The 13,006-nt window shown below is 37.1% G+C and overlaps 1 protein-coding gene across 2 annotated transcripts in view; it reads left to right on the forward strand.

The window, feature by feature from the left end:
* The first annotated feature begins 434 nt into the window (after positions 1-434).
* FGF7 (fibroblast growth factor 7) overlaps positions 435-13,006 on the forward strand; it is a 32,118-nt gene continuing 19,546 nt past the window's right edge. Inside the window, exons 1-2 of one of the 2 annotated variants that reach the window (XM_063314171.1) lie at positions 435-599; positions 1,079-1,667. In XM_063314171.1, the coding sequence (XP_063170241.1) occupies positions 1,382-1,667 (286 nt within the window). In that variant the 5' untranslated portion in view covers positions 435-599; positions 1,079-1,381. The remainder of the gene's footprint in view (positions 600-1,078; positions 1,668-13,006) is intronic. The other variant, XM_063314170.1, reaches the window with a different exon arrangement.

Below are 13,006 nucleotides of genomic sequence, written 5' to 3' on the forward strand. Positions count from 1 at the left end.
ACAGACTATTACAGCCAATGTATACAATTTAGAAAAAAAAGTACAGAATATCAATTGAAACAGTCCCTGAAAAAGAAAGAAAGTGCGGTCATCAGGCTTGGGAAAGAAATGTATATTTGCTTCAGTAAAGGATCATGCTTTACTAAACAAATAGTCAGTAACAGTAAGATAGTATGTGAATTTAGGAATCAAAGAACTCAGGACTTTGGAAGACTTGAGCATCAAGGCATCAACCACGTTCACAGCTCCCTCTGATGACTACAGAATTCCACACAGCATTTTATTTTTGTTCCTGTATTCCACTGACAGCTGACTGGCTATGTCCTAACTGCTTCCAAGAGAGGTCAGCAAAGGTTTTCCTTTAAAAAAAAATTAAGGCTAAATAGGCTAAATACAACACATTCACTCTCTCTCACTCACTCACACAAGTATATAGGCACACACCCTCTTGCGCATGTTGATTTATGGAAACAATTATGATCCTGTTGCAGTCTTTCTGAGCTAGGAAAGTTTGTAGCTACAGTAGAGCGTCTCATGTTGCAAAAGGCAAACAACAGAAATGGAATACTTGTATGTACAGCTGTTATCAACAGGAGCAAGTAAGTCATCTGTCTTCTTTAAAACTTCTTAAAAGATTTCTTAGCTGCTAATGTTTTCCATCCTCACTGTTTTGTAATATCAGAGGTAACACTCCTGACAGTTTCTTATGAGCCAGCAGCAATAAAACTGTGTGTAGAGTGTGTAAAAATAGGGAGAAATGTTCTTCAGTTCTCCTGACAATTAAAACTGGGATATAGGAGCAAGCCTAGAAGAATTTCCTAATGTAATAGATGCGTGAAGCAATCAAATGAAAGGGGATTGAGTGGTTTCCTACAGAACAGTTTGGCAATTTAGTTGAATCATAAGGCACACAAGAGAACTGCAAAATAGAAGAGAGTAAAATTGCGTATTGACATTTAAAATGCTTTATTAGCATCCAGGGCCATTGCTAACATGTCTGCATAAACATTTTGCTTTCTTACTCTTTTATTCATTGCTTATGTAATGACCATAACTATGCATACCAATTTCCTGATAGATCTTTTGCTTTCAGTGCAAGCAATGAATACAAGTAGCAAAGGAAGTTACAGCAGCTGAGGTTATTGCAACCTGTTTCTTTGAAGGATATCCTGGCGAAAGGATATTTAAGGGCCAATTCTCTCTAATACCGATATTTTAAAAGAAGTTTTGTTTTTTGCAAGAGGAAGCACAGTTGCTGGTTAAGTCACTTTACAAATCAAGGGAAAGACAGAGGACAGGTCAATGACCAAGGAACGACGAGCTACTGAAGACGGATTTTTTTCATTATGTTGTTCGTGAGCACCCAGAACACTGCACTATAATGCACAAATGGATATTGACATGGATCCTGCCAACTTTGTTCTACAGATCATATTTTTACATTATCTTCCTCGTGGGCGCTCTATCATTAGCTTGCAATGACATGAACCCAGAGCAAATGGCTATAAATGTGAACTGTTCCTCCCCGGAGCGACATACCAGAAGCTATGATTATATGGAAGGGGGGAATGTAAGAGTGAGAAGACTGTTCTGTCGAACTCAGTGGTATGTCAAGATCGACAAGAGAGGCAAAATAAAAGGAGTACGGGATCTTAACAGCAACTACAGTAAGTACTCTCTCTTCTGCAATATGGGTTGAAAACACTGCAGTCATCACATTTTTTTTATGTGCTAACTAACGATGAGGTATTATTTTAGAATATATTGACCATTCTAGCAATTAAACATTTTCCTATGAATCATATGACAGGGCATTTGGTCTTGATTTATTTAAAATGCATCATGTTAAATATGTTTCCACTATGTTACAGAGCTGCTAATGTATTACTTACAGCTGGTAACTATTAGCAGAGAAAGCCTATTATAACAAGTGAATTAAGGCTGTTATGTATTAAAGTCTCAAACTGTACAGCTTGGACAGTATTCTCATCAAGAATAGCTGAAACACAAGCTCCCTATAGATATTGTTCTGGTGTTTCTAAACAGTCATGTCAACACTTGTCTGCAACTCAAATTTAAGGGGGGAGAGACAATGATGAACTACGCATTACAATTATTATCCTTATAGTTTACCAAACCTGGGATGGTTCATGAATATAATCAAATGCAATGCTTTTTTGACAATCAACATTTTTTAAAAATCTATGTAGCGGAACATTATTTTAAAATCTACAGGAGAACTGATAAATGAATGTTTTAAGTCCAATTGTCTTTTTCATTCATAAGTATTAACTGTGTGAGTCATGTTATAAATCCAATATAGATGTGATTCTGGAAAGAAAATCTTGGAAATGCACTTTTAAAGTCTTGCTAACACTAATGGTTTTATACCCCGCTTGGGATAGTTTGTGAAAAATGAATGTAAAGGAAAAGTGTACAAGGGAAGCATAGATCAGTAATTCTTTTATTTATATTTAATATTGACTTGGGCAAGTCAAACGCATACACTGTTCAGTTCCACATCTACATAATTATGCTATCAGGCACAATTTATAACATTCTATAACATACCTGTCTTTTAAAACTGGTTTCCATGTTAGGTCAGGTTATTACTGCATGGAGTCAATTACTAGGAATAGATAAAATCTTAGTCTAAGAACCTGAAACCAAAATAAGCCATTTTTATTCAGCCCTTCTGAGATCTCCCACTGCTTTGCCATATCAAAGTACATAAAAATAACACAACTTGTTTCTATATTTTTGTGTAGAATATTTGCTCCTCAATTTCTGCAACATTGAAAAAAAGCTATTATCATGTTTTATTTCTTCACTATTTACCTCCTAATTCTCTAGATGGATTTCTAGCACCTCATAGTGACCAATAATGATACAAAATACACTTTAGTTGAATCTCTGTTGGTCAAGTTAGCACTCTGTTCAATATGATTGAAATCAATCATATGGCTCTTTTAAAAAGTCTGCTCACCTAAAAATCTGAGTTTTGTATGTGGGCTAAGGCACTGAAATTAGTGAAGCAAACAGATCAGTTACAGGACTAAAAGACTAGAGCTAAATGACTTACCTTGTATTACTTCACAAATACAGTGTATATGAAGGTGTGTGGGTGCATGTATCTATCTAAGTAAATATAACTGTATGTACCTGTATAAAACTGCAGCCTAATAAAGTGTATTTTTCTCTGTTGAATCTTGCCATATAGCTAATACATACATCACTGAAAAAAAGAATTCAGGATTTTCTTGTAGCCTTAGATCAAAAGGGAGGACTCTACCCCTCCAACTTTAGGAAAATATTCACTTAATTAAGCTGATTAACATACTTATCCAAAAATAGTGGATCAGTCACAGCGATCTCAGGGTCTCAAATTCAAAGTCAAGTGTTTTGAATTCAGAATTCCAAAGTTTCTCTGAAGGACATAAAGAGGTCTTCAGTAAGCAATGATTTGTAGTGCACGAGAGAGAGAGACTCCCCACTAATAAAACTGACCAGAAAATCCTTACATGCATGTAGGTCTGACATGAGCTGAAGCTCTGGATGCTGAAACTGGGTACTGGGTATGAATGACAACCTTTGGTGGTATTAATCTGGTGCAGACATTATTTTGTGGTGACTTCCCCGTCCCCAATCAAATCACTCAATTACATTTTGTTAAAAAGTCAATGATTTCAAGTCATCCTTGAAATCATTATGAAGGATGGATTTCTAATTTCATTCTAATTCATTCCTAATTGAGCTCAAGTAATATGGGGTTAGAAGTGTGAGAAGAGAATCATACTATGCTTGCATAATGAGCAATAAATACAGTGTAGAATAAGAGATATGGCCAGAAAAGTAATGCTAAAAATGGCAAGCTCCCCCTCACGTCTGGCTCCTACAGCTGTTTGCTGTAAGGAGACTTCAGAGTTATAGTGGCAAGCTATAGGAACCAAACAGGCTCTACTCCATACCCCAAGTCTAACATTTTTTTCAGGGACTCAATAGTTACAAGCAAATGTCTGTAATGGTGTTCCAATATTATTTCTGGAAAAGGATGTAGGAGAAAGGGATGCTTAATATCATCTTCATTCTCTCTGCTCCTACCCTCAATCTTACCCTGTGTGTGTATGTGTACGCGTGTACATGTTTGTAAACCTCTTTACTGTAATGAGGGCAGTGTGAAAAAGCAATGGACAAACAAGCCCCTTAACAATCCATTAAGATGCTAAGTCTTGTCCACACACCTGCCCAGAGATAACTGTAAGGCCAATGGGAGATCCCAAAAGTCAGAAGGCTCTGTGCACAAACAGGTCTACAAAAAATACTAACAATGCCAATCTTTATTTCCCTTCACCCAACATCTGAATTTACAACATATACATTGGGCTTCCTCTTTAAAAAGTCAGCTCTTGAAGGAGTAGTCAACCTGACCATTTCTTGTATTTTAAAATAAATCTTTATTTTGAAGAATCATGGGCTAGGCTAGTCAATATCTAGGTGAATGTGCTGTTGGATGTCTTATTAAGGCATCCAGAGCAATATACAAAACCCAATTTGTCTGCTTCAACTGTGTGCTTTAAATGAACAGAGGCTGAAAGTGTGACATCATTGCTATCAACATGCCTGGATTTTCTCATGATTAAAGTGACAGATTCCTAAAGCTGGAACATGTGGGAGGTTTCTGTTTTCAGTTAGACTGGTATAAAGCAAATTGTAAGAATACAGAATGGGATGATATCTATCAATAACAAAGTTGTGCATTTTGGATTTCACACCAACATAAAAATGCGTAGTTGAACCATTAATATATAAAATGTGTGCATGAAAGAAACCTTTATCATATTCATTTAGGTATTGCACAAAATAAACAGCAGACTAAAGCCAATCTTTTCTAACCTAGAATGCCTGATAGTTAAAAGAATCATCAGCACATGCTGCCAGAAGAAGAATGCCTAAAGTGCACATCTCTTTTCACAATGATTATATTCCTTTGATGTCCTAATAATATACATTCTACATATTCATGTATTTCTCTAATATAAAAATTGTAGGTTTATTTCAAACCTCATAAATTACAGAAAAATACAATTCTGTGAGAAAAATAATAGAAGATGACATCATCCAGAATAAGATGAAAGTGCCCTGCGTTTGATTATATATACTTGATTCTGACATTTTATATTCTTCTGGTATAATGAGAGAAAATAAATAAAATATTCAACACAGCTATGCCATATTTGTATCACCCTGAATTTTCAAAAGCACAAAAGCTTCATTTTTAATGTAGACATTAAGATTTTCTTTGAGAGGAGCAGCCCTGCTCCATTTTTCAACATTTTGAAAAGCCATTTAAAATATAATTTTTACTATAATTTTTATTTATAAGACACATGAGAATCTAGCCAATCAGGAATCGCATACACAACCTGTCATATAACATATGCGGCTATGATGCCTGCACAAATGATGATCCATCAAGCTGGGACACAGCCAGCCCAATGAAAATACAATAATGTTTTGGTTGACTGACCAGGAATGTAAAATAATTAAGGCATTAAGGCATTATGTGTATAAAGTTGCATTCAGCTGGTTGATCCCATTTTGAGTGGACCTGGTTTATTCTTACAGTTTTATGCAGAAGTTTCATCACTGGCCAAATTGTATGTCTCAATTATTTATAAGAAAAATCTCTGCAAGAACTACCTGAAAAGTGGTCAGTTCTGCAAAACAGAACCCAAAGATTACTGCAAATGATCAGCTGAAAAGTTTAGCTGACACTGGAGTAGTGGCCCACAGTACAGAACAGTTTATAAAACAGTGATCTGCATGGGAGAGTTCATAGAAATAAACCTTTTCTCTGACCTCATCCCAAAGGTCATTGTCTGAAGCATGCAAAAGTAAACCTTAATAAACCTGGAATACTTTGGAACAAAGTGCTTTGGACTGATGAAACAAAAATTGAACTGTTCGGCTACTACCACATAAAAATATATTTGGACAAAAATGGTGAAGCATTTGAAGGAAATAACTTGCCAACTGTTAAGCACAGCGGTGGCTCTATTATGCTTTGGGGTTATGCAGCAGTCAGTGGCACAGGAAATATTGTGCAGATGGAAGAAAGAATGGATTCAGCTAAGTACCAACATATGCTAGAAGCTAATGTTCCACATTCAGTCAAGAAACTGATTGTGAAAAGAAGTTGGCTGTATCAGCCAGGCAACAATCTGAAACAAACTTCTAGATCAGCCGTAACATATTTACGGGAAAGCAAGATAAAGGTTTTGGAATAGCCTTCACAATCCCTAGACCTGAATACTATTGAAAACCAGCAGAGAGGTCTTTAACATGCACTGTATGCAAGGAGGCCCAAGAATATTTCTGAGCTAAAAAGCTTCTAGAAAGAAAAGAGGTAAAAAAAAATCCAAAAGAGGAAAAAGACTCGTAGCAGGCTCCAGGAAAAGTTGTAAGCTATTATTTCTACCCAAAGGAATGTTATGAAGTATTGACTGAGTAGCTGGCTAAACTTTGGCACCTACCATATTCAGTTTCCTTATTTTGAATCTGTAAACTACTGCACCCGTATAGACAGTATGTGTTCAGATTTGCAGAAATACTGTACATTGTACTTATCTTTGTGCCATGAAGAGTTTGTGTCAGCTTCTGAACACTTAGGGATGCAAAGAAACATACCAGTTGACTATGGGTAAAATTTTCCTACTACTGCAAACTTCTGCATACAGCCGTAGCTTATATACAACTCAGTGTCATAAAGGACTTCACTGAGAAGCTGGGAGGGTGTGGCAGCTTGCATAAGAATGCACAGCTCCAGCTACCTTTTGGTGTTGAAGCACTACAGTGCCACACACAGACTACAGCATTGCTCTCATGGGAGATGCTTTGGTTCCAGCAGTACTCAAATTTGCATGGATTTTATTAGGCCATAGAGCCATGTAGGTCAGCCAAGTAGTATATTTATCGGATGGGGTTTGGAATTTTTTTTCTGGCAAGAAGGACCTTCCCAGTTGCCAGGATTATGATGGATTGCATTTTGGGGCTGGCATTGCTGCAATTTCTGCTAATCCATAGGATACATCCATCCAGCGAGTATAGCTTGAATGGACTGAAACAATACCAAACCCCATCCAATAAATATACTACTTTAATCTCATAGAATTCATTAAAATCTGAACCAGGTCTCCTGATAACTTGTTTTACTATAGGTTTCACTCTGAGAATGAAGAAGAAGAAATCCAATAACAATAAACAGCTCTCGAACTGGGCAGCAAGGGGGCAAATTTCATAGGAAATGGTGAAGCATATGTCTCTCCAACTTTCATTTAGTAATAGAAAAAACGTATTTTATGTTCTTACAGTTGGGTTGAACTTTAAGAATATAATTCCAGGCTACTATTTAGTATCAAAACTATAGAGTGATAAGCAGTTTAAATGTCTGTGATATCTGAATTCTGGACTGGTACCAATAAGGACATCTATTTTTACTAACACAACATCTTGGACAATAAACTTAATGAATAATGATCGCCCAGGCCACCAACAGCCTGAAGAAATCACTCTGCGGTTGACATAAATCACTGCTCTTCAACTTGAAGACTAAAAGCCAAAAACCACTCCCAAAGAAGACATCTGCTTCAAAATAGATGTGCGACAAAGTCTTGACCTCTTAATGCTTTTCTTTTCTTTCTGTTTTGCACTCTCCATACCAGTGATAGGATCCTATCAGTTAAAAAAAAGCCATAATGTGTTTAGACAAAAAAAAAACCCTTTTACTAATATTAATACTATCCTCTATCTTCCTTCCCCTCATATGTCCTGTGTCATTACAGCTTGTTTCTGAATCCAAAAACAGTGTGATCTCAGACTAAAAATTAATATATGGAACTATGGTCAGTTGATGGCTTGTTGTACCCTGTTCCATTTCAAACTGGCTACTGCAATCATGCAAGTGGCTTCTCTAAATAAACAACACTAGATCATGCCTACTGAAATTTCAGCGCAATACAAGTGAAAACAATAGTTAGAGCGTAACACACAACCAAGAAGTCCTCTGTTTATATACAAAGCTGGTCATTCATCCATCAAGTAGTGATGCAAATTATTATACCTCACCTTCAACTCTCCATCGGTAACATGTGGATCATAACACTGACCTGCCATACAGGGCTGATGTAAGCTTTTGTTTTTTTGTGCGTGCCTTCGAGTCAGCACCAACTCCTGGTGACTGCCTGCACTAGCTGCTTATCAATTCCAACTTTTTTTTTTAATCCGTTCAATTGTGTCCAATTCTTGGAGACTGCCCGGACAAATCCCTGCAATTTTCTTGGCAAGATTTTTGGAAGTGATTTGCCATTTCCTTCTTCCTAGGGCTGAGAGAAAGTGACTGGCCCACGATCACCCAGCTGGCTTTGTGCTTAAGGCAGGACTAGAACTCACAGTCTCCCAATTTCTAGCCTGGTACCTTAAGCGCTACACCAAACAGCTCTTGTAAGAATTATTCAGATAAAATACAGTGTTTGTAACACATACACAGATGTTCTCTACAAATGTCATCTCCAAATTATTATAATCAGACCCAATAGCTGAATCACAAGACAATAGAGTTTATTTACTCTGCTTTGTCCATACACTTACATCAATTTGGTCCTTTCTAAAATTACATTGCATTTATTTCATTAGATTTCTTAGATTCGTATCTCGCCTTCCATTCAGCAGCTCAAGGAGGCCTACATAGTGCCCCCTTCTCCAATTTTTCCTCACAAAACCCCTGTGAGCTAGGTTTCCTGATGATCTAGAACCCTTCCCCGTTGGGTGGGGGGGAATCTGTAAAGGCTTCCCTATGTATTTTCCTATGTATTTTCCTAGATGATAAACTCATTTTATCTGGCTTGTCACTCTGCCCAAATAAAAACACATTGGTACTCAGCTGAAAAATTACATCATATACAGCCTTATTTTTAAACACTGCTACCCATGTCACATCAACACTTCCAAAAAAAAATAGATTGTTTTGCTGTTTGAATTTGGAAAATTGCTTCATCGTTGCTGTTTAAATTAGGCAAACAAAACACTTTTTTTACTTGCCAGGCATCTTTTCTTGCAAAAATATCAAGTGTATTTTGAAGAGAAATAGAAGTGTCTTTTGGCAACTTCATTGACATCATGCCGTTTGATCTAACATGATCCTGAAGTATTACAATAATAAAATAGAAAAAATATAAATTGTTCTTAATAAATTAGCAGTTCACATTTTTAAAAGCATAGTAGATGCTAACCGTAGCTGCCATACGGTTAGCCTATGAAGGTTTCGTAAAGTATGGCATCATTTGCATGCATGGAAAACCTTCTGTGTAACAAATGGTGTTCAAAATTTGGAAATGGATATTCAGAGATATGACTCACAACAGCACATACAAATAAGAAGGCAAACAAATCAACAAATGAAATCAGTATGTCTTACTGATTTGTTATGCTCCTGAACTTACAAAATCAACCTTTTTAAAAAAACTGTAACTCCACTGTAACAGAATTCATCAGTGTAGCTTCCAGAACATCACTTGTTCCTTTGGCTCAATATCACTTACACAGCCTTTTAAATACATTGGGCCATGATCTTTGACTGGTATAACCCTGTTACATTCAGAATGATAGGCACACTTCAGGTGATAACAAAGGAGTTTCTCTAATTCTTAGGGCAATAATCAGATAATAGAAAACCACAAAACTATTGGAATTTAATTAGATAATCCCCTGGGGAAAAGTTAGTGGGTTCTGTTTGGGAACTCATTTACATCTTTTGGGCTAATGTTGCCAACGGGGAGGCCAAAGATTTGAGCATCTGGTTATACTGAATTCATCTTGTCACCTACAGTATATAAGTAGAAATTAATGCTTGTCAAAGATGGTTGTTATTATTCATTGCATTGCTACTTAGGCTATTTCCAATAAAGAGAGGCTCTTGCCATGCTAATTCATGCTTTTGTATCCTTTGAGATGGAGTACTAGAATGTACTCTATGTAAGGCTGTCCTTGAAGACGCAGAAACTATTGTGATATTGCTCATCTCTTAATTTCTGGAAAGCACAAGGAAGCCCATCCCTACAATAGATGCTGGGAGACATGGGAATATTCAAGAGGGTTTGTCAGTTCCACCAGCTAACCAATTCCTCCTGGCACAATTAAAAGCATTGGTTTAATCTTTAGGTCTATTTATGACTTGAAAGCTATATATGAAAAGTGATCCCTGGATCAGTTCTTGTGTTATTCAAAAGATCTGACTCTCTTCTTTTTAGCCCCATTACATGAGGCAAGATCACTTATTGTAGAAGAACTCCATTTACATCGTAACTCCCCACTGGGACAAGAACATTTCTCTATTTAAGCATCAGATACATATGCAAGATCTTTGTCTCATTGTTTTGGTGAGTTTCTCCTCAGGCTTGTTGATTTGGGTTTTGTTTAGTACAAATATATATTAGGTTACAACTGGTGATTTTTCCTGTCTGGTTATAGTTTCATTTTGGCACTGCTTACTCTATTATTATTGATTAGATTATTATTGTTATTATTAGATTCTAGGTAAGGAACAAAATTTCCTGAGACTTTTCTACTGCTACTAGAAAATAGTATAAAATACTGATTTAACTGGATTACCTTCTACTCGTATTTCATCTTTTTGTAAACTTTCTTCTGCATATTTTTGTGGAAAGATGGTCTACAATTTTTGTGAAGAAAAGTAAGCTCTGAAGGCCTAATCCAGCAGGTCTCCAAAAGTACATCATTTTTCATATGTTCAAAGAAATTCATAGAATACCAACTGAGTAACAGGCTAGAAACAGCTTATCTTGGATATGAATTTGTAATTGCTAGAATTGTTAACTGAATCAGTATGTGGATTAGAGAAATGAAACTATTGTTATACTGGAGTAAATCCACTTCTGTACCACCATAAACCACGATAATGAATTCAAGAATTCTTTCAGTGGACAGCATCCCAAACCACCATTCTCTTATTAGTTTCACAGGCAGACAGAACAAAAAATGTGGGTGGTGCTGGCATAAAAGGAGTGATTAGGGTAGCCAAAGGATGCAGTAATTCAATCCACCCTTCTGAAGCTTCTGCCACAAGCTTTCAGCAGAAATTTGAGCTGTGCCCTTAACAGCAATACTGATACAAGGGAAATAGTGGATCTTGGTAATACAGTGGTCTAGGTGTGTTCTGTACCCATAAAGTTTATGCACATATCTTTGGATATTCTCCAGATTTGGTTGAAGTGGATTATGAAACTAAACCTTCTACAAAACACAGATATTTGGGATATCTTTACTTTCATCAAAAACTCACAAAGTCAGACTCAAATCCTTGTCACACCACCTTCTCAGTTCCCTCACCAAAACATTTCCCTTCAAAATCTTCATTCTCCTTCTATTCTGTGACTCACCTCCTATAATACCATCACCTGGTCCTCTTACCTATATTTTTGCCCCTAGTTTTCACTGACTTTTTATGTATCTTTAAGCCTCCACCACATTAAAAAAAAGGTTCCGTACAAACATTAAATCAGCTCTGGGTAATTTATTTCATGGATTTGGCATGGTATAGCACCTAACAGAATATTGCTTTCTTTCTCACAAAACACCTCCAGCTGTTTTCCCGTAATTTAGTCACAAAAGAAGAGGGCTGTTTGCTTTCTCAGACTGCAGGAAAAGCATATTTTGTATTAAAATCACCTTGCTAAATTTTATTCAGCAACTGTTGTTCTTTTTTTAATTCATTTTTGGAAAACTCCAGAAAACACGGGCAGCAATTTCTGAATAAGTACCTGCCTGTTTTCTGTTAGGCAAAATGCCAGTCAGACTGGCTTTCAAATTTGACTCTCTTACAATTCTACCCTTTCAAAATGTGAAATGCTTGAAAACAGTATTGGGAGAAAATGAATCCCACACTAATTATTTTTTTATTTATAGCATACTGCTCCAAGTAAGCAAAGCCCATTCAAGGCAGTATATAAAAAACAAAATAGAAAATATAACTTTATTGTTGATTCAGGAGAAATGCAAAGGGTGAGGCTTGATGTGGAAAGTTTGATTAGAGATAATAACAGCTACTTAACTTTCTTGAAATGCTATCAAAAAGCAATCCATTTAATTCTCTGAATTCTAGATCAGCCAATGTTTCTGTTTTCTTGTATGAAATTCGGGATTTCAGAATAGATTAGCTTAGTTATTGATAATGTCCTTAAACCCAGTACCTGGAGGCTCTCAGGGTCTGGATGGGGAGGAACAGATTTTAATGGAATCTCTCTAAGACACTGGTTTTGGGTTTGCAGCCCAAAGGATTCCAGGGAAATTCTGTCTTTGGCTCTAAATGGGGTTGTACTCTCCTGTTCAAAGGTAGTTCACAGTTTGGGAGTTCCCCTGGAGTGTCAACTCCTGCTCAAGGAGCAGATAGTAGCTATGGTTAGGACGGCTTTTGTTTAGCTGCATCTTGTGTGTCACTGTGGCCTTTCCTGGATTGGGATGGCCTGGTGCTCAGTATGGGCCCTTCCCTAAAGAACACCCAGAATCTACAGCTGGTACAGAATCCACCGGGCAGTGATGGATGTATCCTGATACTCAGGTAACACTGCTATTTTAGGAGCTGCATTCAGTTTCCTGGTAGAATTCAGGGTGCTGGTTGTCACCTTTACAGCCCGATATAACTGGGCTCCAGACCTGGTTATCTGAAGGACTGCCTTCTCCTGTATGAATCTGCCACTCCAACCTGATCAAATGGGGTCAACTCCCTCCAGGTCCCACACCCCTACGGGATTGTGACCTGACAGGGCCTCAGAGGTGGTGTTTTCAGTTGCTACCTGCACTCTTTGGAACAACCTCTCAGGTGGGAATTGAATCAGGCTTCAGGAAAGCTTTGAAGATATACCTGTTCCATCTTGCAGATGAGGAAAGTACTGTTTGATTCGAAGGTGGGGTTGCTGGCGCATGGTAGTTATTT

Source organism: Candoia aspera, chromosome 13 (genome assembly GCF_035149785.1).
Source record: "Candoia aspera isolate rCanAsp1 chromosome 13, rCanAsp1.hap2, whole genome shotgun sequence".
NCBI lineage: Eukaryota > Metazoa > Chordata > Lepidosauria > Squamata > Boidae > Candoia > Candoia aspera.